Source organism: Hemicordylus capensis, chromosome 6, assembly GCF_027244095.1.
Source record: "Hemicordylus capensis ecotype Gifberg chromosome 6, rHemCap1.1.pri, whole genome shotgun sequence".
Lineage (NCBI taxonomy): Eukaryota > Metazoa > Chordata > Lepidosauria > Squamata > Cordylidae > Hemicordylus > Hemicordylus capensis.
Window position 1 is genome coordinate 96,562,623 of NC_069662.1, and position 27,836 is coordinate 96,590,458.

General features: G+C 43.4%; 1 protein-coding gene across 2 annotated transcripts in view; it reads left to right on the top strand.

Annotated features, from left to right (window-relative positions):
- The window catches only part of GLB1 (galactosidase beta 1), a 66,251-nt gene extending 38,815 nt beyond the window's left edge, over positions 1-27,436 (top strand). For both annotated transcript variants that reach the window (XM_053262462.1, XM_053262463.1), the window contains 9 exons: positions 516-637; positions 745-785; positions 2,792-2,904; positions 4,063-4,137; positions 5,227-5,316; positions 10,591-10,704; positions 14,157-14,288; positions 16,986-17,207; positions 23,510-27,436. In XM_053262462.1, the coding sequence (XP_053118437.1) occupies positions 516-637; positions 745-785; positions 2,792-2,904; positions 4,063-4,137; positions 5,227-5,316; positions 10,591-10,704; positions 14,157-14,288; positions 16,986-17,207; positions 23,510-23,770 (1,170 nt within the window). In that variant the 3' untranslated portion in view covers positions 23,771-27,436. The remainder of the gene's footprint in view (positions 1-515; positions 638-744; positions 786-2,791; positions 2,905-4,062; positions 4,138-5,226; positions 5,317-10,590; positions 10,705-14,156; positions 14,289-16,985; positions 17,208-23,509) is intronic.
- The last annotated feature ends 400 nt before the right edge of the window (positions 27,437-27,836 follow it).

A 27,836-nucleotide genomic window follows, 5' to 3' on the forward strand; every position in this document is an offset into this window, starting at 1 on the left:
GGAGGTAGGCTATAACCACCAGACTAGAAGCCACAGATAGACCTGTTCTCCATGAATGATAGATGAGCCCCTGGTGGCGCAGTGGTAAAACTGCTGCCCTGTAACCAGAAGGTTACAAGTTTGATCCTGACCAAGGGCTCAAGGTTGACTCAGCCTCCCATCCTTCCGAGGTCGGTAAAATGAGTACCCAGAATGTTGGGGGCAATATGCTAAATCATTGTAAACCGCTTAGAGAGCTTCGGCTATAAAGCGGTATATAAATGTTATTGCTATGGCTGCTATGAATTTGTCTAAGCCCTTTTTAAAGTCATCCAGGCTAGTGGCTATCACCACATCCCGTGGCAGAGAATTCCATAGATTAATTATGTGCTGTGTGAAGAAGTACCTCCTTTTGTCAGTCCTAAATTTCCCAACCTTAAGTTTCACTTCTTAGGTTTCTTTTTCTTGCAGTTTTTACAGTCCTGTTTCCATTATATTCAAGTCTTGCTCCCTTTGCCTATTATTTCTTCTTACAGGTCAATTCTGAATTTTATACTGGCTGGTTGGATCACTGGGGTCATCAGCATTGTGTTGTACCATCATCAACTATAATGAAAAGCCTTGTTGAAATCCTGGCACGTGGAGCTAACGTTAACATGTAAGTTCATCAGCATCTATTTAAATGAAAACCTGAATATTTCCAGTGCAGCATATTGATTGATGGATTGATTGATTGACTGAGCATTTATTTGTTGCCTTCCCCAGGTACATGTTTATAGGAGGGACCAATTTTGCCTATTGGAATGGTAAGAAATTTGTATATTATTTTAAAATGCTTATTATCTAAGTTGTCTTTGATGCTCTCAGTACTGGGATTGGTTGTTTTTTAAAAAAAAAATTCAAGAAGGAGAAAAGAGGTGTCAGAGGAGGATGGGGGGTTCACTGGGGTGAATCCTTGACTGTAAAGGATTCACAGTAGGCTGCCACCATCCACTTTATTTTAATGTGGGACAAACTACTCTCTCTGTATAAGAATCTTGGGGGAGGTTAATGTGGCAAAAGCCTCCCCAAAAGGGCTGAGCAATCCTAGGCCTCCAGAGGTATGTGACTAAGGCAGACCCAACATGAAGAGCAGCACAATTCACCAACAAGGGTTTATTATTAGATTAAAAGAAAACAAGAGTATGCAATAATAAACATTGTCTATTCATATAGCAGATTGCAAGACAGTTTTCATTAACCTGGCAACTCAGATTCAAGCAATACAATAAAGGAAAATCACTTCCCTCATCCATCTAACTGAACTGGTCCCTAAATTATTACTCACAGGCCAGGGCCTTCCTGCTGTCTCCGGCTGTGGCCTTCTCGTTTCCCCAGAAGCTTCTCAGCCAGCTGCTTCCTCAAGGCACTCTTGGGACAGAACAAACAAACATAACAAAGCTTTCTCTTCTTCTGCTGGTGGCTGTGAGTGTAGTTCCGGCTCAGGCCTCTGGACTGGTTTTTATTTTCCCGGGCTTTCCTCCTTATTATGAAAGTCCCACCCCCAGCAGTTGTTCTGAGTGAGGCCTAGCCCTCCCTTAAATGCTTCCCAACACTACAGAGGATATGAGAATAATAACTGAGAAGGCAAATCTGGATCTGGTATTGATTGAGTGGAGCATTTATTCATGGAAGGACTTGCATTGGCTACTTGCAAAAGACAAAATGCTTAAGCATATGCATCAGAGTTTATACCCACATGGAGTTGGAGTGCAATCAAGATTTCCTAAACCTATAGATCTATTCATTCATTTGAAATATTTATGCTCCACCCCTTCAGTACTCTACTGCTTGGGTCAGTTCACACAATTAATAAAAAGGATATAATATTTTTAAAAATTAGTAAAATTAATAAAAGTTAAAAGGCCAGGTTAAAATTATTTTTAAAAGTTACAAATTCAACTGAAGAACAAACACCAGTGGAAGTCTAAATAGAACTTTACTCAGTACACAAGCCATTTTTCTTGGTTACAGCGTGGTAAGGGTAGAGGTAAGTACAAAACACATCTCAGAGACAGTAACAGGAATATTCAGAAACTACAGCCAGTAACAGAACAAAACGGAAACTCCTTTTCAGTCACTATCACTAGTTACAGTGCCCCCCCTGGCCTTATAGCAGATTACACCCAAACTAGACAAATATGTTGTACGCTGCAGTAACTGTTGCATATCCCAGCAATTAAAACCATATTGAAAAACTGAAAATTAAAAACCCACCAGATATAGCTGAATATGAAAGATGTTTGGGGTGCAGAAAAACTAGTTTTAAAACTAGCCAGCTGAGGGGTAGTGTGAGAAGAGAAAATTTCTCTTAGCCGACCGTGGGGATGCGTGTCATCGCAGTGGAACTCTTGAAAGGTTGTACGAGAGTTCCGACCACGGTAATGGCGGTGGCAGCCTGGCCCAGGGAGGCAGCTGGGCCGCCAGGAAGAGGAGGAGGTGGCAGGTGGTGGTAGAGCTGCACTGCCGAGAGCAGCCTGGCTAGGTGGGAGGTGGAGCCGCACCTGGCTGGGAAGGAAAGCGCTGCCGGTGGCCAGGGATGAAGGAGAGCAGCCTGGCAATGGCTGCAGTGGGGAGGTGGTGGTGGCAGCAGGGGAGATGGAGGTGGAGGCGCAGCCTGGAGACAAAAAGCTGAGCAGAATGGGGCAGAAGGCGGGGGGAGGGGAGGAGAGACTGGTGCAGCAGGTGGGAGGAGGGGAGAACCGCCAGCCCCAAAGAGCACACAGATGCTCTGTGTGGGTTCAGCTAGTTGGAATTGTTTTCCTCCTTGCAGGAGCCAATATGCCTTATTCACCACAGCCTACCAGTTATGATTATGATGCCCCACTGAGTGAAGCAGGAGATCTCACAGAGAAGTACTTTGCTATCAGAGAAGTCATTGGTATGGTAAGGTTTTTTTAAAGTGTTGCTGGTGTATCTTGTCCTGCACTCGTCTTGGGTTCTGACTTACTGCAGAACTAAAAAATGACAGTTGCTACTTGATGTATTTGAGATTTGTAGTTCCCTGACTCCGTTGGGGAGAATGACTTAGAAACTATGACTCAGTCTATTTGTAAGCACCATTAAGCCCTTGGATCAAATTCTATTGGCCAACGTTTTGTTACCTTTTATTCTACTGCCTTGCCCATGGGACATTGTACACTGGAGTAGCAAGAGTGGCTCTGGGGCGGGGGGGGGGGAGACACTAAAAAGTTGTTTGCTCCTCCCACCTGCCCTCCTCAATTTTCTTTCTGAAATGTAATATGTGAGACACAGCTTGCCTACCCAGAAATGCATGTTGCTCCTTCTGTGCCCCTCTCAATCCCCTGCCCCTAGTGCTATCACTGTGAAGCAGAAAGAAAACTGGTTATAGCTCTCTGACTATACTTTCTCTATCCCTGGCTTAGTAGTATTGAAATCTGTGAGACAAACTTAATTAAATCAAAACATTTGAAGGTAGCTTTGTTGCTTGTGAATAGAAGGGCAATACTGAGAATCCATTCAAACTTGACCATGTAGTAGGAGGTACCGCCTGAAACACAGAGAAGAACATAGGAAGCTGTCATATACCGAGTCAGACCATTGGTCCATCCATCTAGCTCAGTATCGTCTACACAGACTGGCAGGGGCTTCTCCAAGGCAGGAAAGCCCTATCTTGGAGATGCAGCCAGGGAGGGAACTTGGAACCTTCTGCTCTTCCCAGAGCCGCTAATGGGCTCAGTCCCTGGCAAGTTCTTTTGCACATGCTGTATTGATTTGAATAAGACTGTATGAGAGCATGGCAGCTCCTGCACAACCCCCATTCCACTTCAGCAGGGCTCACCCAAGGAAAGTTTCTGGTGGATTACACAACGTGCCATTTATTTTCTATAAACAGAAACTAGTGAGAAATTCAGACCACTTACATTATAGCCCAGGAGCACTAGTGTTATGTCTTTCTTCATAATTTCAGTCTTTCTTCATAATTAGTTATATAATGTTGTCTTATGCATACTAATGATGAGAATGAGCATGTTGGTCCTTTGAGGATTCAAAGTTTATTGTTTTGTTTTGTTCTTATCTTAGTTCAAGGAAATACCAAAGGGCCCTATACCTCCAACAACACCCAAGTTTGCCTATGGACAAGTTGTACTAGAGAAGGTAAATGAATTTCTGTTGTACTGCAGATGAATTTGCACAGAGTAGGCTGTGTAGTTCCTTTGGATAAGGAACAATTTTTACCAAGGGTGGAAATAAACCATTTGCTTTACTGGCAATTTGTAAATGATTGAGAGCAGAATAACTGTTCTGAGAGTTTGCATGAGTTTGAGTTGAAGATTGGAATATGTAGCTTTGTCACTGAAGCTGAGTAAGTTCATTAATTTATTTGTATGGTTATTGCTGTTAAACTCTGTAAAAGTTTCATACGGTGTAGCAGCATCTGTTTCATAAGGAAAGTAAATCTCCAAGATCTTGGAAGCATAAGATACTTCATCTGGACACTTTTCAGACTAGCTGCTCAACAGCAGCAAAATGTCTCCGTTTAGGCAAGTCGCATTCGAAACATAAACAGCAGGGGGAGCAGTCTCACGGAAACAAACAACCTGAAAAAACAACTACTTCTTAAAACCAGATATATGACGTCCTAGCTATATATCGCAGTGATTAAATCTGAAACAAGGCATTGGAAATGTGAACTACACCCTGCTGTCTGTGTAGGGACTGCGGTGTCACAACGCAGGAATTGTAGAAGTACACTTCTGAGATACGACGTGACCCCATGAAAGAGTCTAATCTGGAAAGTGCCCTGTACTGCAAGTGTGACTATAAAGTTAATTGTAAAATCTATGATGATTCTATGATTAGCAAACTTTCCTACCCTCACAATCGTCATATTAATATTCACATTAGGCACCTTTGAATCTATCTGAAACCAATTTTGATTTGAAAGTACCAATAGGCAATGTGACTGATCGTCTCCCCTCCCGCCTCCCCACATCTTTATTGTACTTCTTGGATAATGGTGGTTGGGTGAAGCTGTATAGCGGGGTGGGGAACCTTGGCCCTCCAGCTGTTTTTGAACTACAACTCCCACCATCCCCAGCTACAATTGTGGCTGGGGATGATGGGAGTTGTAGTTCAAAAACAGCTGGAGGGCCAAGGTTCCCCACCCCTGCTATATAGTATGAGCATGGTTTGCAATTGCTGTTTTGTGTTATGCTTTTGATTTTTGATTTTCCTGCATTGTAGGTGGGCACAGTGAGGGACTTTCTAGATCAACTGTCACCATCTGGACCAATTAAAAGCACCTACCCTTTGACATTTGTTCAGCTAAAGCAGGTACAAATGGGGACAAAGTGGAACAGTTTTGAGTCAATAAATTTGTATATAAAATTGAGGATCTTATAAGTTGTGATTTTGGCCCACAAAATTCTTGTGCTTTGTAAGAATTTTAGGAAGATTTGTTCTGTTGGTATACTTTGTGCTTTCCACAGAGCAGAATGTTTGGACTCTGATGTAGAGATATAGCTTTTTATTGTTAGAACCTTTCTGCAGTGCAGCATGGACTGAAGGAACAGCAAAAGCTGGAGGTCACTAGTGATCAGGGGGTAAACTGAAATACTGGTAGAGAGGTTGTAAACAACCAAGTTAATAGGAAAGTACTGAGTAGATTTGTTTGGTGTTTTCTATCAGATTGACAATTCAGTGCAGATGCCCTAGGGCTGAGTAGGGATATACACGAATCTGTTCGGCGGTCCATTCGTGGACCGCCGAACAGGTTCGGAACCCCCGCATTCGAACTGGTGTGAACGTGGGGGTGGGGGTTCCTTTAAGGCATGGGGAGGGTGCTCATATCACCCCTGCTGCGCTTCCCCTTCTGGCGCTACTGTAAAAACCGATGGTGTGGGTCAGCTATATACTCTCTTGACGCCCCAGTCAGTGTAAAACCGGAAGTGGTGCGTGCATGTGTGTGTGTGTGACACGCGCGCACACCCGCCACTTCTAGTTTTACACTGAGCAGGGCAGCAAGAGGGTATACAGCTGCCCCGTGCCAGTGGTTCTTACAGCAGCGCCAGAGAGGGAAGTGCGGTGGGGGAGGTAAGAGCAACCTCCCCATGCCTTAAAGGAAACCCTCCCCCTGCCTCCCGGGTATGCACGGAACCGATTCCGTGCATACCGCTAGGGCTGAGGGGTTAGATAGTAAGCAGTGATTGTGTGATAGCATCCTGTAGGGAGTGGGCTTGCTGTGTGCGCAAAGGGTGGGTGATAGTATCTGGAAGGATGTTTGTGGGGAGCAGGAGGACTAGATGTAAGGAACAAGTGGATCAATATGCTAAAGTCTCACAGGGAAAAGGTGAAGGTGAGAGAGAAACAAAAAAAATTTAGAGGAACTTCAGTAAAGGGAGCAAGGGGATGTATAATGCAGAAGAGGGTTTGGGAGACCTATGAAGCTGTGTGCATAATGCTACAAGTGCATCTTTTCTTGTATAATGTCTCCTACTTAGTTCATTAGTTACATCACTGTATGTGACCTGTACAGTTAGATAAAACATCAAATTTGATTCTGAAAACTCACCTCAAATGGCAAAGGAGAGCACTGCTAATGAACTAAATAAAACCTTGCTGTCTAAGGTTACTTTTCTGATGCTAACCTGAGTTCTTAAAACCACCATGTTTACTATTGTGCTACACAAGGTATAGAAGTTAGACATAGTCTGGACAGCATCCAGACTAACTTAGTCATGACTAAAGCTACTGCCAGATGGTCATTTATTCCATCTTATTTACCATGGCTGTTGCTGGTTTTCCAGATGACGTACAGCCCCTTGCTTATCCCCCCCCCCCGGCCCGATTATCCCTGAAATTGTTGATATCAGCTTTTGAACACCACCTTTCTACTGCTTTGAAGTTGGGATGGAAGATATTGCAGGAAGAAGAGGCAAAAGGTGTGGATGTTAATTGCACAAACTGGGGAGGCATGAATGACAGGTGGAGATTTCCTTGGCTTTCATGTGTCCCCCTTTGAACATCACCTGACTTCATCACCTGAGAAGACCTGTGCTTCTACTCATTTCACTTGTGGTGATGACACAGCGTGCTGAGTGATGGTCATCACTTGTGGTGATGACCTTTTGTGCTGAGATTTGTTTGTTTGTTTGTTTAGTAAACTTTTATACCGCCCAAACTTTCATCTCTGGGCGGTTTTAGTTTCCTGGTCTTGCAGAACACTGGAAACTTAGGTTTCCACAGACAATTTCCTTGAAAAATACCTTCCTGTTATTATGGTACTCTGCAGCTTTGTAGTTTGTAGCACTTTTATCATCAATTTCCTTCCACTCCACCACATTCCTGTTCGGCAGCTGCTGCCAGTTTTTGATGCTAGTCTCCAAATGTTTAGCTATCATTTTTATTTTATTTTTATTTTTAAATTTATATACCACCTTTCATTAATATTATCTCAAGGCAGTTTACAATGAATTTTAAAAATACAAAACTATTTACAGTTAAAACAATACAAATATTGAATTGGAATATAAGAAAAAATACAAATCTATTTTAAAAGTTAAAAAAGCCATATATTCAATAAAACCATTTATGTTTTTCATACTATTTCTCAGAGACATGGCGGCAGAAGGTGGCAGCAGGTGTAAGCAGTCATTCCTACCTTTCCCGTGTGCAGCTGAGTGCAAGTAACCTCCTTTCCACTGCATGCCCGCCCGTGCTTCCTGTGTTTCTGCCACCATCCCCTGGCTCTCTGTTGGGCAGCAAACAAGCTGGGCAGCATGAAAGACACTACGTCCAACAATTTTTTAATTGTCTTGCCAGCACTGTGTGACACCATATCTCTGCTGCTGCCAGCATCCACAGACCAGTTCATGTTTTCCATATTTCCCCTTCCTCTAGAAATGGCAGGAAATGGGTATAGTAGATGCTAGAAATGGCAGCAGAGTTCTTATATTGTGCCATAATAATAATAATGTGTGTGTGTGTACTGGAGGTGCAGAAGAAAATGACAAAATAAGGGTGGGGGTGGGGGTGGGTGGGGAAATCATGGGAAATATTTTTTGGGGGAAATACACCTGTGCACAGCCATTGTTCCAGAAGTGTGCAGGCAACAATACGTACTCACTCATATATACACTCAAGGGCTACATGTCCTCGCGTGCAACCAGCCATTAAAGGGAACAGGGCCAAGACTTGCTATATTTCAGAGTGCTTCATGCTGCTCTGCTGATGGAGAAGCAGAGACACGCAAAAGCAATTTTCACAACAGCAGTCATGAGTGCATCACCTGCACTGATGGCTGCAGTAGCTCCTTGCATGAGTCAAAAGATGCTCACATGAGGAAGCTCTAAATCTGGAAGCTTCATCCTAATTTTGTCCTAGTGAAAGTGTCTAATTTATTTCAGTGGTGCATATATGCAAAATGTTTCGAGCTTGAAACGGGCCATTTCAAGTGTTTTGAGCGCAAAACAAAATGACTCAATTTTGAGCTTGAAGCATTTCGAGTGCTATTTTTGTGGGCTATTTTCTCCTTGCTGATTGGTTTTCTGGCACTGGCTTCCGATTCTCTTGATCTCCTTGCTTATTGGTTGGCTTGTTATCAAGTGTTGTCATGGGCAACTGTGCCCCCATTGGCTGGGTGCAGGGAGGAGGGAGGGGGAACAAAAAAGGAGGGGATTTCAAAATGTATTCAAAGGGCCTTGGAGGCAAAGAAAGCCCTTAGTGTGCCCCTGAAGCAGATACATTGGGAGAAGAGAGGGGAAGGAATCAAGGGAGTTTGATTTTGTGGTTTTCTTTTCTCAGTATCGAGTATAATATGCTGTACTAGTGCTGCTATTTTAACTATCTGGTTTTGCTGGATCTCAGATTGACGAAGGCCGAACTTGGCTGGCTGCCTTCCTTCCTTCCTTCCCTGAGTTGTGGTTTGTTTCGTTTGTGAGATAGTATTGTGGCAGGAAATGGACAGTGGCAGCTCAGTGCTCTCTCTCTCTCTCTCTCTAATATTTTATTGGTGATTCATGTGAGATGAGCTCCATGTCTGGCCTAGAGACTAACTTGTGTTTCACTCACTGCTCCGTTCTGCTCTGCATTCTGCATTGCAAGGTGTACTCAGTCAAAATGAGACTGAAGACATCTCTGTAGTTTATGGCTTTGCTTGCTGCTAAGGGTGCTGCTATGGCAGCTGTTGCAATGCTGAAGTTAGGAGTCATAATTGTGTGAGAGAGCAACTTGTTCTAATGATTTTATTGCAGCGCAGGCACAGTGGCTGACAGTGGATTCTGGGTCAGTGATTCTTTTTTGGCCATTTTTTGACTATCCTATATCCTATATAATAAGATCCCTGGCGTGCGTCCGTGTCTCGGACGAAGGATGGTGTCTGAGTCCGTGTCTCCCTTGGCTGTTCTGGGCATGCATGGTGCGCGTGTGCAGAAGAGCCGAGGGAGACAAGGACGCAGGCGCTGACTGCCATGTTGGCCGGTTGGTCGGCCCGGCCATGGGGAGGCCAGAGGCGGTGGCGGCGGGTCCGGCCCGGCCGCGGGGAGGGCAGAGGCGGCGGTGGCGGCGGGTCCGGCCTGGCCCCGAGGAGGCCAGAGGCGGCGACGACGGGACTGGCCAGGCCGCGGGGAGGGCAGAGGCGGCGGCGGGTGGCACTCCTGGTGGCAGGGGAGGAACCGGCCTGGCTGCGGTGAGGCCAGAGGCAGCGGCGGGTCTGGCCCGAGTGCTAGAAGAACAGAGGCGGCGGCAGCGAGTCCAGCCCGGCCGCGGGGAGGGGGAAGACAGTGGGGGCGGGTCCAGCCCGGCCATAGGAAGGACAGAGATGGCGGCGGCAGGTCCGGCCCGACCGCGGGGAGGGAAAAGACGGCAGCGGCGGCATGGGCGGCAAACACAGCAATGGGCATCAATTTTCGGGAGACTAGCGCCTGTTATTTTAACGGGCTGAAAGATACTAGTGTTTTAATAAATGTGTAGTGTTCTGCATCAGGAGGAACAGATTCCCTTTTACTGTGTGCTTCTAATCTGCAGTGTTTTGCAAGGCAGCATTGAAAAATGCATTGCAAATTGCAATGCAAAACTTGTTCTGTGCACTCTATGAGTGCAGCTTGTTTCAGCCATAGGAAACAATGGTGAACTTGAAACACCCCATTGTTCCCTATGGGTATCTCCTAGGGATACCAAAGTGGGTTGTGGGCATGATGGGTGCTATCTAGCACCCAACTCACCAAAGACATGGGAAAAAAGGCAATTTTCTAAAAAATTTTTTAACCTTTTCCCCAAACCCCTATAGGATCCAATGGGAGTTTGGGGGGAAGGTTAAAATTTTTTTTTAAATTCCAGGGGGAACAATGGGGTGTTTCAAGTTCACCTTTGTTCCCTGTGTCCGAAACACTCAAAACATTTTGAGTTTGTTTCATCGAAACAGCTAGCTTGGCTTCTGTTTCTACGAAACATTTTGAGGATTTTGCGTTTTATTTTGAGCTCAATATTAAATGCAAAATCTGTTTCATGCACATCCCTAATCATGACTAACTTAGTCTAGGTCTTACCTTTTTTGTGATCTGATTCTGACATATTATAACAACTCTTTTCTGTCTCCACTTTCTTTTCTAGTATTTTGGGTATGTACTGTACAGAACTACGCTTCCAAAAAACTGTAGTGAGAGGACCCCTCTTGCATCAACATTTGATGGCGTTCATGACCGTGCCTACATTTCTGTAGATGGGGTAAGGACTGACTCCAGAATTTTCAGTGTTCTTGCAGCTGGATTTGTGAACTGTCCCCATTGACAAGAACTGTATTTCAAGAGAAGTCTTGTTTCTGGTGTGTTAATCCATGGTGACCCTTTCATGCACAAAGTAATAATCTGATATTGAAGTCACTGGGCCAGTTCAGACAACCCAGACAACTGCGGTTGATTTGGGCAGGGATGCAGACTGTGCCCTTGTAAGCCCACATGCTGTCTCCTCCAGTCATACACCACTAGTACAAAACAACAGCTCCATTGGTTGTCGAGATCTGGAGCTGCTTTTATTATTGTGGTTTGTAAACCAGAAATGAGCTAGGGTATGAAACTTGAGTTCATTTTTGGTTTCACATATAACCCACAGTCAAACAGCAGCTCCAAGTTAGGACCACATACTCTACCTAACAAGTGTGTCTACATCAAACTCCTGCATAGGAGCTGAGAAAGTAATGGAAGGAGGGAGCACATGTTTTGAGGCAAGCTGCATTCTCAATTTTTTTTTTAAAGCACACACATTTTGTTGGGACATCTGAACTGGGGCAATGAGTGATGAACTCTTTGTCCAAATATATTCAAAAATACTTCAAGTTTCTAATGGTTCAATATTTGTGTGGGCAACAAGTACTGGTTCAGTATTAGTCTGGACAACATGGTCCCATTTTGATCCACAGCAGCATATCCACTGTGTAGCCTGGGTGTCTGATTTGATTTATCCCTCCAAATCTCAGTAGTAAAGATCCATTGGAATAAAGTTGTCAGGTCCAGACCATGCCATGATTGTGGCCTAATCATGGCCTAGCACAATGTCAGGTTTGGGGGGACTTGTGTTGTATTGAAGTTACAAAGATTGCTGGACATTAGGGATTAGCCTGAAGCGTTCTGGCACCTCTTTGGAGAGCCGCCAAAATGCTTCGGCTCCCTGGTGCTGAAATGTTTTGGCGTGGGGTGTTCTTAAGAGGAGGAGGGCAGGCCCTACCTGCCTGTTCTCCAAGCCCCCGCTGGCATGCCACGGCACTATTGTTAAGGAAAGACTTTTGTAAAAGTGGCAGCTTGTGCTGCTTGCCCCTCTGAAATGCCATGATGCTGCGATGGAATGCATCCCTGGCATCCCTTGTGTGGTGTTGGCATGTAAATGGCATTGACACATGCGCTGATGCCAATAGCAGGGCCAACAGACTGCTGCTGGCAATGCAAATGGCGCTGACACATGCACCGACACCATTTATGTGCTGACGCCACACAAGAGATGCCAGGGATGCATCCTATCACTGTGGTGCGGCGTTTTAGAGGGGCAAGCGGCACAAGCTGCTGCTTGCACGAAAGTCTTTCCCTAACAATAGTGCCGTGATGGGCCAGCAGGGGCTTGGAGGTTGGGCAGGTAGAACCTGCCCACCTCCTCTGAAGGGAACCTCACGTTGCCCTTGGATGTGCACCAAAGCAATCCGGTATACATCCCTACTGGACATGTGCAGAAGGTGGATCGGGCTCTACTGATAAATCTCTGGGTGATATTAAATATATCACCCAACTGCTCCCAACAGTTTAATAATAGCAACAAGAAGAGTAATTTTCCCCCTAAATTAGGCTGCTGAAATGGAGGAGGAAGAAGAAAACCAGGAGTGATTTTGTAAGAAAGAGAGAGAGAGACAGCATGAGCAAGCTCAGAGATACCCTATTCTCTTTCATTCTAAGTGTATGTCTGCCTTCTGAGCCACTATTTTGCTCCTTGCTCCAGTTGATGGGCCTCGGGATTCTAGTAAAAACCAAAGAAGACCTGCAAAATTCTAGAAAAAGCAATGGTGGCTGCTGCCTTCTGGAGCTGGGGGTGGGGGTAGGGATATGAGGCAATGGCAGCAAGAATGCTAGTTGCAAAAACCATGCAGTGAATGTTACACATGAGTAAGTCCACTATTTCCAATGGGCTTACTCATGGGTAGCAGACACTGCATGATTTGAGCCAAACAAATTTAGCAGCAGCCAGTACCCCTCCCACCCACACCCAAAAAGAAAAGAATACAGCCCATGGCTGGTAAAAGATAACTTACAATGTCCAGCCAGCCAGGGTAGAAAAGAAGTAGGGCTGGGTGGAAGGGAACTTCCTGCTTCCTCCTCCGGCTGCTGTGGCTTCCTCCCCCACTCTGCTGCTGGAGGGGATAGCCTGTTAATCAAGGCTATTCCCTGACCTCATTGCTTTGGGCTGCCTGCCTGCCCACATAAAAGGGCAAACGAGACAATTGCACACATGTCTCTTTTGCCCTCTTATGTCCAGTCCAGGGAGGTAGTGCTACAGGGTGCCCAAAGCAATGAAGTGAGGGAATGGCCTTGATTAACAGGCTATTCCCTCTAGTGCCAGAATGGGAGAGGAAGCTGCAGCAGCTGGAGAAGGAAGCAGGAAGTTCCCAGCCTACCAACAGATCGGCTTCTTCTTTTCTTCCTAGCTGGTTGAACACTGTAAGTTTTTTTTTTTTTTTAAACTACCCACAGCATGTTTTTCTTTTTCTTTTCTGTCCTTTTTTTGGTGGAGGGGGCACAGCCCCTCCCCCCGCCCCACTGGTTAAAAGACTAAACCTGAAATCTGTCCATTTATTTACACAAACATGCAAATTCCTGTTGTGGGACAACTGGAAAATAGGTTAGAGTGGCAAAGCCATTTCTACTCTGCTTTTCCACAGGCTTGAGGCACCATATGACCCTTAAAGCCTGAAGTGGCGATACAAAATAATAACCGTGTAATAATAAAATCAATACAAATAGCAGCACATTTAAAATCTTTTCCCCATCAGTGCACAGTATCCCTCTGTTCATGGCCAAATGTCTTCAGGAGGGAGAAGTTTCACACCTGCTGATAAATTATAGGTGGCATGCACTTAAATACATCTTAGTATCATAACTTACAGGCAGATAGACAATGCTTGCCAAGCAATCCTAACTGGGCAAGCCCAAGTTCTAAGGTAGATCTCATTGGTGGTGGGCCAAGTGTGCCCACTCTCCAGCCTGTGATTCATTCTGGGGGTGATTTCATCTTGTGTGAGGGTTCATTTTCTCCCTAACCACAATGTGTGTTAAACTTCCTTTTTCCTCCTTAAGAGAGTGAGGAGTTTTCAACACTTCTTTGTAGGTATGTTTGAAAGTATATTAATCATATGAACTCCCTGACTGTGTGTGACTGTGGGAGAAATAAAGCTTCCCCTGAACTGGTTATCTTGTCTTCAGGAAAACCCCTGAATGTTAATCTAGTTACTTTAACCATCCGTGTTGAATCTACACATATGATGAATTGGCACAGATAAAGGAATGAGGTGGTATTAAATCTTCCCATAAAATACAAGAGACAGCTAAAAATATAGATGCTATAGCACAGGTTAGAGTAGCTTCTGTTCTGTGCCATGTTTCATGTTTGGATTTTTAAAGGTATTAATGATGTTTGTACAGATTCCACAAGGAGTCCTTGAAAGAAGCAAGGTGTTAAAGCTAAATATAACTGGGAAAGCTGGAACATATTTGGATTTGCTGGTAGAAAATATGGGCCGAGTGAATTATGGAAGATACATCAATGACTTCAAGGTACATTTTTGCATGTCATACATATGCCAAAAATGTGGAAGTATGCTAATGATGAATTTCTTGAAGGCAAAACTAGGTTTGTTCTGCTGCTGCGTGGATTCCTGCAGCACTTGTACTTCTAGTCCAACATGAAAGAAAGGGAGAAGAAAGATTTTAGGACAGATTGTACCCCTTTGATTGGAAATGAGGTGGCACAGAAATTTGTTATGCTAACAACCTTTGGTTGGTAGTACAAACATGATACCACAAACCACATCTGCCTGTGGTGAAGATGGATGGGAAAGTGATGCCTAGCACTGTACACAATTTGTCACATAGCCGCATGAATGAACCTGTTGTGCAGCTGGCATTGTGCTAATGCAAATGAAGTTTTATCTCAAAGTGTGTCTCCCTCTGGATGTGTGTATAGTTGCTTGTATTATGTGGGCCTCCCTGCGGACTTGCTGAGGTGGTTTAGAAACCTCCCTGACACTCCTCTAAAGTTATGTTTGTCTTGAGGTAGGTAAGAAGCGTGGTATAGATATGTGCCCCTCCTTTTCCTCCTAATGATTGATGACTGCCTCCAAATGGGAGGCAGTTTTCTTTGCATTCCCACAACTGTATTAAATAGTAGTGGAACAATTTTCTACTCTTTGGTCCCCTCACATCACTCTTGCATGAACATTTGAGCACATGATGGGTCCATGCTTGTAGGGCCATTTTCCATTTATTTGTCTGTCATAGTAACAATTTTTTAGAGCCAATTTTGGCTACACAGTGGAGTATAAATATAAATAAAGAGTAAAGTAGGAGCAAGCTGTCTGGATGATTTCATCATAGGTCAAGTTCATGCATTCCCCCCACATGATTTATCTGTGGCATTGCATGGAGAAACTTCCTTATGGACTGGGCTATACATGGATATGACCTTCAGGGATCTTTGGCTAATTTTGTGGTTGCATAGGTGAGGGTTTTTTTTCTTTGTTTTTGTTTGTTTGTTGCCTATGCCATGGTTGCAGAAATGGCTGCTAGCAGAGCGATTTGGTTCTTTAAAAGTATTTGTTTCTTGTCTTTCTGTTTTGTTGTATAATAGTGTGTTGTGTTAATACTTTTATTTAAACTGTGTTGTAAAGCTTGCCTGAAAAGCAGTATATCTGCCTAGCATAAATAAGTTGTGGGCAGCTTGGATTTACACTCTGTTTTCTCTGTCTAATCCTGTGAGCCAGGAAGATTTCATGGAGAGGAGAGCTGGTCTTGTAGTAGCAAGCATGACTTGTCCCCATAGCTAAGCAGGGTCCGCCCTGGTTGCATTTGAATGGGAGACTCCATGTGAGCACTATGAGATCTTCCCTTAGGGGATGGAGCCGCTCTGGGAAGAGCAGAAGGTTTCAAGTTCCCTCCCTGGCTTCTCCAAGATAGGGCTGAGAGATTCCTGTCTGCAACCTTGGAGAAGCCGCTGCCAGTCTGTTAAGACAATACTGAGCTAGATAGACCAATGGTCTGACTCAGTATATGGCAGTTTCCTATGTTCCTAAAAGACTGGTTTAGATTTGTGAAATGGCCCTTAGTTAAACGCAGGAAAATTGAAAATATTTGTTGCTTAATTTGAAAAGGCTTTTTCTGTGGTATTATAATATGTTGGTCAAATGTGCAACAGCCTTTTAAATTTTTTATAGTTTTTGTTTAAGAAGTTTAGCGCTCAGGTATTCTTAGGTCTCATACAGGATGTGGAAACTTGTGCGTATGAAGCGTAGCCTACCATGCAGGTGAGATCATAGTCCTAGATTAGCTTTATCTAACAAAGGATCTCTGAAAGTGGAGTTTCAAAAAGACTTGTGGGATATGAACATGTACTAAGCTGGCAGCTTCTGAATTTGGGCCCCACTTCATAGATGATCTGCCAATATATTTTAGCACATCTGTTTACTACTCAAAAAATGGAAATGCAGTTTTCAAGTTTGTAAGAGTGACTAGTAACAAAGTAATTACAATTTTGGGGAAAGCTGATAAAATATATCTGTGTATATTTTCCTTTCAGCAGTTATTGTTGAATTTGGAGTTGGGGGAGTTCTGTTTTTATGACAAACCTGTTTTTCTTGACTTTCACTTTGTCATCTTTAAACACTGGAAATCCTATTGTTGCTTATGAATTTGAATAGCATGCTATTTTGGACCAACGAAAGGTATGTGCAGCTGGTAGTCCGCTCTCGCAAGGCCATATTACAGTACTTCCTATTTTAGGTTACAACAATATTCGGCACCCATAGAGTATTGGAGAAATATCTAACCTAAGGTGCAATAACAAGCTGGAAAATGACTGGTGTTTTTTTCCTTTTCCTTTTCGTTTTAAAAATCACTCTACATGATTTCAGGTCAACTACAGTTTGCTCCAGACCATTCTGGTGTTTATAAGGAAACTTGTGGGTCAGAATCCAGCTTCTGGGTTTTTAGGGGAGAAAATTACGTGAATTTGAGTTGGATTTTAAAACAACAACAACAAGCCAAACATAATTAACTGTAATAAAGCTCTAATGGGAACAGTGCAAACCAAAACAGATTAAAACAAAGCAAACTGCCTCTGAATGGTCTTTCTGAGAACTTCTCTTGAATTCTCATTTGTGTTTCCTCATTTATATTTAATGATGCCAACAATGAGTGTCTTTTAAGAGGCTTGTTTTTCTCTTACTTGATTATACTTGTATTTAAATCTATTTGCAGGGCCTGGTTTCAAATTTAACTCTTGCTGAAGAGATACTTGAAGACTGGGACATATATCCACTGAACATTGATGAAGCAGTGGAACAAGGCCTCATTAATAAGATACCTGGGAATATATCAAGCTATGATGTGCCTACTTTTTATACTGGCAGTTTTTCCATCCCATCTGGAATCCCTGACTTACCCCAAGACACCTACATCAAGTTTCCTGGGTGGACAAAGGTATATATTTCCCCCCGCACAAAGCAATTAAAACAAATACTATTCCTGACCCAAAGATCATTTTCAGGACCTGTGTCAGAGGTCTGCCTTATTGGGCTTTTGCCAGGACAAACTTGCACGAACCTGTTTGGCATTCTATTCTTAGAAAACTGAACAGGTTTGGAACCCCGCAGATGGGGGAGGGTGCACTCACCCCCCCCCCTCGCTGTGCTTCCCCCTCTGGCGCTCTGTGGATAAATAATCCGGCAGGGTGGCAGCGTACCTCCTTGCCACCCTGTTGTTTTACTGACCGGCAGTGCGTCATGGGCGCACGACACAAGCATGCACGATGTGTGCCTGCCTGTCTGCGATGCACACATCACACCTCCAGTCAGTAAAATAACGGGGCGGCAAGGAGGTACGCTGCTGCCCCACCGGACTATTTATCCACAGTGGTGGTTAGTGCACCCTCCTCTGTCCTTAAAGCCACCCCCGCTCCACCATCGGCTCAAAGGGAGCCGGTTCCGTGCGCATCCCTAGGACCCGCTGGTGTCTACTGCTGACTAGTGGCTGCCACCACTAGTAGGTTGGCCCCCTTGGGGTGAGCGGAGCCACTTCCTCTGTGCTGGAGGCAGCACCACCTTCTCCTTTCCTCTTTTCCCACCCAACTGCAAGTAGCAGTTCAAAGGAACAACCACCTCCACTCACTCACCTGTACTGTCTGCCTTGCTGGCTGTTTGGGCCCAGCACTACCCTGCCCACCCAGATGGGAGGTGACTGCTCCAAGGGATTGGGTGATGATGGGAAGGAACAGCCACTGCCTCATTGCTCATTTGCCATCTCATTCGGGTGGCACAGAGGATTGGGCCCTGCTCCTGGCAGCCACCTCTGCTACTCAGTTACAACTTAGAAAAGCATACAGTGGGCTTAACTGCAAGGGGCAGCCAGTTCCTTAAGACATTCTTCCTCTCCCTCTGGACAGCACAGTGGGGAGGATTGATCCAATCCCAGCTCTACTCGAGGGGAGAGCAGAGATGGTCACAGTTGCTCTTTGTAGCTGCCACATCTCCACTCACTCATGGACTGAAGCTCACCAAGAGCCCTCCAAAGCTTGGGAAGCTTAGATCTGAAGCTTGGAGCATCTTATATATTTAGAGCCAGCATGTGAAGTTGCTGATTTGATTGACATCGTTGGTGCTGTTATCTGCAGGTATTAACCAGGACTGGGGTTGGCTACCTAATAATAGTAACCTTTATTAAGTGCCTCAACCTCTAGGGACTGTACGGTCTGGGAAGAACAGTAAAATAATAGCCTTGTTTGCAGGCTGACCATCTCATAGGATCAAGTCACTAACTTGTCACATGTATTGTTGTGCAGATAGAACAACATCTTGGAATGTTTAGGTGTGTGTAAAGTGGTCAACACCTATGGAACTGTAGATGCCTAGTCAAGTATGGTATTTCCTCTTAGCACATGTTCTTTTTTTTACTCTTACTTTGCATAATGTAACTTTCCGTCACTTGTCAAGACCCATGCATTTATTTGAATGCATCCAATGATCTATCCCTCATTAAATTAGCTAGTCTGTTTAAAGATGCCATAAGAACCATTGTTTACTGGCATACTGATTTAAAGTGACTTCTCTTCTGGAACATTTAACCAATGCACCTGATTCCAAGGTTTATGGGAATTGCTTTCATTGTTATCATCTTGGGCATTAAGTTACTGCATTGTAATGTTGCATACATCAAATGCTACCATAGCATGTCAGATGTTCATGTAGCACAAACAGAGACTCAAGAGCACCCCCAACATCTGCTAATAAATGAACTATAAAACATTTAGCATATCAAACTGAGGTTGCAAAATGTTTTTTAAGAGCACCTGCAGAAGCTGAAAGAGTAGACAGGTTGTCAGTGCATGTAATGCAGCATAAGCTCTTCCAGAGTGAGCCACAACAGGAAATTATTTTGAAAAAGATGTTTCTGAGGTTGAAGCTTATTAAAACTTTTTGAAAACTGAGCAAGATAACATCTATCCAGAGCTGCATGAGTAAAAGTTGAACTGTACATCCTAAAATGTGCAAATGAACTTCTACTACTATGTATATGCTGCTTTTCAACAAAGTTTATGTATTATTTCTTGTTTATACAGTCAGACAGATGTTATTGACTGGTTTGCTTTATCCAGACATTGAGTCCTTCCGAAGGACCTGGGATGCCAGAATTTTGTTATCAATGTTGTTGCTGTTATTATAGATATCGTCGCAGAATATAGGCTGTTCTCAGTACTGTTGCTTTTTGTAATTGGCTGATGGTGATTTCTGTGGCCCCTATAGTGTTGAGATGCTTGTCAAGTTGTTTTGGGATTGCACCTAGGGTACCAATTACCACTGGGATTATTTTGGTCTTTTTCTGCCACAGCCTTTCAATTTCAATTTGTAGATCTTTGTATTTTGTTATTTTTTCTATTATTATTATTATTATTATTATTATTATTATTATTATTATTATTAATTATACAATAGTTCAATGACATTGAACAATGGTTAACAACTGGGAAAACTCATCTTATAATGAAAGACCCAGCAAAAGGTGCAGTTCCAAGTAATTATAGACTGATAACCTGTCTGCCAACCATGTTCAAATTATTTACTGGAATAATAGCAGATGAAGTAATGCAACACTTCTTAACTAATAAGCAGCTTCCAGTTGAACAGAAAGGAAATTGCTGGATCACCAGAGGCACAAAAGACCAGCTGCTGATTGAAAAAAATGATTTTAGAAAATTGCAAGAGAAGAAAAACAAATCTAAGTGTTTCATAGATTGACAACAAGAAGACCTTCGACTCATTGCCTCACACATGGATACTAAAATATTTAGAAACAACTGGTGTCAGCAAAAACATTCAGATATTTATTTTAAAAGCAATGAGCATGTGGAGTACATAATTAACAATCAATGGCGAGACACTTGGACAGTTTAGCATTAGAAGAGGTATTTTCCAAGGAGACTCACTATCCCCTCTGTTGTTTGTAATCGCCATGACTCCACTTTCACAAATACTAAACAAAACAGGCCTCAGATACAAGAAGCTTTAGATGCAAACATCTAAAACATCAAGTAAAATAAACCATCTGCTCTACATGGACAATTTGAAGTTGTATAGAAAGTCCCAATCAGAAATTGAATCACTCCTAAACACTGTCTGTATATTCTGTAGCAATATAACAATGGAGTTTGGATTAAACAAGTGTGCTGCATTAATAATGAACACAGGAAAAATAAAAACAGAAGGGATAGAACTGCCCAATGGAAGCAAGATCAAGAACCTGGAAGACAAAGAACATTACAAATACTTGGGCATTCTTCAGGCTGATAACATTGCACACGCTGAAGTTAAAAGAAAAATTGGAAGTGAATACATCAGGAGAGTTAGAAAAATCCTCAAGTCCAAACTCAATGGCGGGAACACCATACATGCCATAAACACCTGGGCTATACCTATTATCAGATACACTGCAGAAATAATAGACTGGGCCCAGGCAGAGCTAGAGACGCTGGATCATAAGACCAGGAAAATAATGACCATCAATCATGTTCTGCACCCCCGCAGTGATGTGGATAGGCTATACCTCCCTCACAGCTCAGGTGGAAGAGGAATGCTGCAAGTCCATCAAACAGCAGAGGAGGAGAAAAGAGGCCTTGAAGAATATATCAAGGACAGTGAAGAAGATGCACTTCAAATGGTCAATAATGCAAAACTATTCAACACCAATGAAAGAAAGCAGGCCTACAAGAAAGAACAAGTCAAGAACCGAGCAGAAAAATGGAAAAATAAGCCACTGCATGGTCAATATTTGCACAATATAACTGGAAAATCAAGCATCACCAAGACCTGGCAATGGCTTAAGAATGGCAACTTGAAGAAAGAAACAGAGGGTTTAATATTGGCTGCACAAGAACAGGCACTAAGAACAAATGCAATAAGAGCAAAAGTTGAAAAATCAACAACAAACAGCAAGTGCCGCCTTTGTAAAGAAGCAGATGACACCGTTGACCACCTAATCAGCTGTTGTAAAAAGATCGCACAGACTGACTACAAACAAAGGCATGACAAAGTAGCAGGGATGATACACTGGAACATCTGCAAAAAATACAAGCTACCTGTAGCCAAACATTGGTGGGACCATAAAATTGAAAAAGTTGAAGAAAATGAAGATGTAAAAATATTATGGGACTTCCGACTACAAACAGACAAACATCTGCCATACAATACACCAGATATAACTGTAGTCGAGAAGAAAGAAAAACAAGTGAAAATAATCGACATAGCAATACCAGCGGATAGCAGAATAGAAGAAAAAGAAATAGAAAAAATCACCAAATACAAAGATCTACAAATTGAAATTGAAAGGCTGTGGCAGAAAAAGACCAAAATAATCCCAGTGGTAACTGGCGCCCTGGGTGCAATTCCAAAAGACCTTGAAGAGCACCTCAACACCATAGGGGCCACAGAAATCACCATCAGCCAATTACAAAAAGCAGCTTTACTGGGAACAGCCTATATTCTGCGATGATATCTATAACAACTGACAATAAAATTCTGGCATCCCAGGTCCTTGGGAAGGACTTGATGTCTGGATAAAACAAACCAGTCAATAACACCTGTCTGACTGTGTAAACAAGAAATAATACAAATATTTCATAATCTAAATTGAAACCCAAGGTAGCCACCAGCAAGAGCCACTGGAGGGATGCTGTGACGGGGTTGAATAGAGCCATTTTCTCCCCCCCTGTGTAATTTCACCAATTTGAAAGGTGCCTCCTTGCCCAGTTAGTAGGTGTTGAAATGTTTGATGAAGTGATTTAGAAAAATTACAATATGATTTGCAGAGGGTGGTGTGCAGCATAGTTTTATCAGTGAGCTTCATTTTTAAATTCTGTCAAGTGTATCACCTGACTTTCTTCCCACTTTATATTTTACCTAGACCAGTGTTTCTCAACCACCAGTCCTTGGACCAGTGCTGGTCCGTGAGGAGTTGAGTGCTGGTCCATGAGGAATTAATCCCCCCACAAAACAATTTTGAGCCGGTGGGGGCCTGGTGGGAGGCCAGGAGCTCTGCCAGGAGCTCTCTGGAGCTCATTTCTAGGCAGACAGCCCTTGCTGTTGGGATACCGTTCATTTCGAGGAAGCTAAATGAGTGTTATCCTAGCATTGAGGGCTGCCTGCCTAGAAATGAGCTCTGGAGCGCTCCCAGCTGTGGTGCCTCCCCAGCTTGAAATGGTTTTGGGGGGTGCCTGGGGGTTAGGGTGAGGGGGGGCAACCCCTTTACTAACTGCTGGTCCTGGAAACTGCGCACAAAGGATGTACCGGTCCATGACCCCAAAAACTTTGAGAAACACTGACCTAGACAGTACTGAAGCCTCTGGGTGTGTAATGGGGAACCTTTGGCCAGTTACCTTCAATATTTGTGAGCCCCACAAACAGCTTATTACAGTAGACTAGTCTGAGGTTCGCCGTTATTATGTTCTTGTCCCACTGGTTTAATAAGACTTAAACGTGCTAGACTTTCTCTAGATTGTATCAGTTATACAAACAGCTTCAGGTTGTGTTTGAATTTTGTTGAATCCATGATTTGACAAAGAATGGAGGGGAACTTAAAATACTGTATTCTACGCCCCCACCAGGTTTAAAATAATGACGGAAGGGGCATGAAGTGGGCAGGGGCATGAAGTGAAACAAGTTCTGTTGCATTATTTGTATTGACATTTCTCTTTTAAAAAAACCCCAAAATAAATTCCTCTTCTTTGCAGACAAGGGTGGGTGAGGTGGGGAGAGTGAAGTGAAGGCAGACTTCTGCAGACAGACAGCAATAGCAGGTCATTGGGTTGTTCAGACCACTGAACAAGTCTGATCTGGATGCTGTTAAGGATTTAGGGAGTGTCCATGGCCTGAGCTGCTCTGGCCCATTGGTGCAAGGAGACTTCTTTGTCTGAGGCTTGTTTACCTTCCCTTTGGCTTGAGCCAGATGGTGGCAGGCAAAATCCTAGCTAATGCCCTTCAGGATATCAGTTCAGGATCCGATGCAGGCTTGAGTCCTGATTCAAAGGATGGAGCAGACAAAGCTATTCTCTTACCCTTCCATACAACCACATTGTTTTTAAAATGAATACCACATTTGAATCAATGGAACACAACATATTTTTACATGGAAATTAAATTATCAGTTAAGCATTTCATGTTGGTCAGTTCTGATTTTAAGTGACATTTGGAGTTAGACTGGTCAAAAGTACATTCTAATCATTTGTTTCCTTGCAGGGACAAGTCTGGATCAATGGCTTTAACTTAGGACGCTACTGGCCAGCCCGTGGTCCTCAAATTACACTGTTTGTTCCAAGCAACATCCTCGTCACCTCGTCTCCAAACAACATTACTGTACTGGAGCTAGAGAAGTCTCCTTGTGGCACTGAGAAATGTTTGATAGAGTTCGTAGACAGACCCGATATCAATGCAACTCTTCACTATGAAAACAAAACTGAGAAACTGTTTACCAGAGATGTATGGCTGGACTACATATGATTATTCTGCATTGCCTCTTTGCACCTTCCTTTATTCAACAGACCCTCCATATTCTGCATTCTGCATTGTGGAAAATAAAATCAGTGTTTAAAATCCAGAGGAATGACTTGCCTATGTAATCATGGGGGAGGGGAGAAATCTAAGTCTGGTGGGTGCCCCATTGATTAAACAAAAGATAAACACGATATCTGTTTAAATAATAAATAATTGGACACACACCAGAATTGGTCTTCTCCCGCTGCCTCTTATTAATTTTGGGGTGTTGCCCTCCCATTGTGGCCTTTGTAATCAAACCTAGAATGTTCAGATTCATAGTTTCATAGAAGATGCTAAAGGCTATGTGTTGAATATGAATATAAAGTGAACATTTTAAGGGCTCTTAAACAGCCTTTTAACTACCGCTAAAATTTATTTTCAGCACTGTGCTAATCCCACACGGAATGTGGATGATGCCCTAAAATTCCTTTTTAACCATTAGTATTCATCATGGAATAACCACTGTTGAGACACACCATTCGCCTAGAAGTGCAAATTTTACTGCCAAGATGACAGCATATGCATCCAACTCCAGCATAACATCTGGCTCATGAGACCTGTCTTGATGCTGATTGTCTTGATGATGTGGTTGAAACAACGCCTTTGTATTTATTTATTTTAAAGGTGTGGTAGATGTCATAATGCTACCAGCCTGTTAGTCATAATGTGTGAAACAATCATCGCTAGACAAGTTTTCAATCATCACTAGACAAGTTTTCAAACTTAAAATGAGAATGCAGTGATCTGTTTGTATCAAGTTCACTTGTTAGCATAGTGATTCTCAAGATCAGGCTTTCTAGGGAAATGTGAGCAGTTGCTTGGGAAGTTTCTCTCTCTTATGTGACATTCCTTCACGTTTGTGCCAGGATTTCATGGGGTGAGAGAGTGCCAGTTATCTCTGTCTTGCCATTCTGTGCAGCTCAGGAAACTCTGTGCTCTGCTTCTTGAACAGTGAATGGAGGTAATTCCATTTTTGGCATTTTTAAAAGAGCAACCTGAAAGCATATTCTGTGCCTTGCTCCCTTCCCCCTTTTTGCAGCTTACCCCATGCAAACTGTTGTCAGGGAATCTGTATTTCGTGTTTATGTATTTCTTTTTGCCTTGGTTATATGTGATGGGAGCTTAGAAAAGATTTCAAGTCAAGTCAAGTCAAATTTTATTTACAGTCCTAGACCAAACAATTAGAAAAGATTTAATGTTGACCAAAACATTGTTCACACATGCAATGACATTGTTTGACTTATTGCTCATACAAACAATTTGTATCTCAATTTGCTTCAGTGGAGGTCAGAGCAATTTGCATTGAGTTAAGATTATACCCTCCCAACCATTTTATGATATAGATTAGGTTGAAATCAAGAGTTGTCCAAAGTCACCTGCTGGGTTTTGTGACTGGGAACATCTTCATACTTCCCTTCCCAACCTGGAAATGCTTTTCCACCAGTGTTTGCTGCAGAAAACACACAGTCTGAAGGGGTGATGTGCATTTTTACCATTAACACACAGCAGGGAAGTACAATTGCCTTAGTTTCTTGGTGCATGCCCACTGATGTGTCTTACTTTAAAAGGGACAGACAAATTCATGGAGGACAGGTCTATGAATGGCTACGAGTCGAATGGCTATAGGCCATCTTCAGCCTCACAGGCAAGATGACTCCAAATACCAGTTGCAGGGGAGCAACAGCAGGTGAGACGACATGCCCTCACCTCTTGTCTGTAGGCTTCTCAGAGGCATCTGGTGGGCCACTGTGGGGGAAAGGATGTTAGTCTTGATGGGCCTTAGGCCTGATCCAGCAGGGCTGTTCTTATGACCTGCTGTGTTAAATATGAGATAGAACCAAGCTCAGACTTTAATACAATCTCCATCACATTGGATCTTGTAATATGACATTTCTAGGTGAACACAATGTTTTTGAACCTTTGCTATTTCTGCATACATTGATTGCTTCCAAACTGGCCATCTATTCTGAAAATGCCAGCTTTTGCTTTTTATAATGAATTCACACATTCTTGCCAAGCCATTGTATTTCAGTGTTCTTTCTGTGCTATTGTTTCAACTCTCTTAAGTTATTGTTTGTAGTGATTTTTCTACTTGAAAGACAACTGCTGTACTTGCATGCCCAGAGTGAACTTGCAAAGCACTTTTGAGGCTTTCTAACGCTGCTCTCTTTAATTCATAGCTTCCTTCTTGCAACTTCTGCTTTGAATTTGTTTCCTGTTCAGTATGGGTATGCATGAACTGTTGGATCCTGAACTGGTTAGCCTGAAACTGGGCCAGTTCAGTGGCTTGATTGGGAACTGGACTGGAGGCAGTCTGGTCCGTGATCGACGCAAGACCAGTCCATGGCAGACTGGTTCGGGTACAAGGAGCTATGCTTGAAAAGAGGAATCCGGTGAGGATTCCCCTTTACAAGCAAAGTGGGGGAGATCCTTGAAAAGTCTTCGAAAGGGTGGCTGGGAGGCGGCAAGAGGGTGCTTTAAAAGTAGATTATGGTTCTTACTGGCTCAGCAGTGGCCACTACCACCCCTCAAAGCCCCTCTGGTGCAACCCAAGTGCGTGGCACTCCCTACAGCAATCAGCCTATGTGGGGATGCAATTCCGGCCTCTGCCGATGCACGGCCGAACCAAACCGGTTCACGGACTAGTGGTTCATTTTGTATTTTTTCTGAATTAGAACTAAACCAAAAAATTTGGTTCATGGACATCCCAAGTATTTTGCCACTTAATTAGTTCCTGATCCCTACAGAGGGCAGGGGCAAGGGCTTCATTTATTAGGGCACTCATTACATTTTTTTATTTGGGAAAAACAATAAAGAAAAGAAAAAAGTAATAGGAGGAAACCAGTAATTAACTCCCCCTTCAGAGAATAGTAATGGAGTAATTAAGGGGTAAGCCACCTAATGGCGCAGCAGGGAAGTAACTTGCCTAGTGAGCAAGAGGTTGCTGGTTTGAATCCCCGCTGGTGTGTTTCCCAGACTTTGGGAAACACCTATGTCGGGCTGCAGTGATATAGGAAGATGCTGAAAAGCATAATCTCATACTGCGTAAGAGATGGCAATGGTAAACCCCTCCTGTAGTCTACCAAAGAAAACCACATGGCTCTGTGGTTGCCAAGAGCCGACACCGACTCAATGGCACAACTTTACTTTAATCAAGGGGTAGTTAAAGGGCAATTCGTCAGAAATTTCACTGCTGCACTGAACAAGAAGCAATTAGAGTCAGAGACCACAAGGAGGAAGCTGCTAATTAAAGTTGTAAGGAATCTTGAATGGGACTGTTCTCCGTAAGCATTATCAAAAGATCTTGCTCATGGGAATAGGCATTGCCAGACAATAGAGCACTATATATTAAGTGCCATGTGGAACCACAATTTAATTTGCCTTCTAGCTGATTGTGAACAAGCCATGCCTTAACTGTGCTAAAAGGACCTGGTACGAAAGCAACCTCTTTCTCTATTCCAGTTAACTTAAAAGTGCCTGATCATAATTACTATGGGTTTTGTTTTTTTTTGTAACAGTTATTAGCAAATGGTTGGCTTTACCAGCTACTTTGCAAAAGCTGGTCTACTTTGAAAGAGCCTTAAAAATGAAAAACAAACAAACATGAGACATTAAAATATTTTCATGGAGCATCTTGTCTTGTGGTTTGAATTTATCCAAAGCAACCATTGTAGTGGCTTTTAGGAAAGGGTAACTTTATTCTTGGGAGTAATTTAATGGCAGGAGGAGGAGGATTGAAGGAAAATAAAGGCTACAATCCTATGCACACTTTCCTTGGAAACACCCACTGGATAGTACCCACTTCCAAATAAGCATTCAAAGGGTAAGGCTGCATAACGTGAGTGCCACATCAGAGGCGTAACGGGGGAAATGGCCCCCAGGGCAAGCTCTGCCCCTGAAATTGCCCCCCCCGCCCCCCCATACCTGCACCCCCCTGGGTTGGCCGGAGTGAGCGCGGCGGTGGCGGGTGGCGGCGGGAGTGAGCGTGTTGGTGGCGGGCGGCGGCGGATCGCCCAGTGCGGCGGTGGCG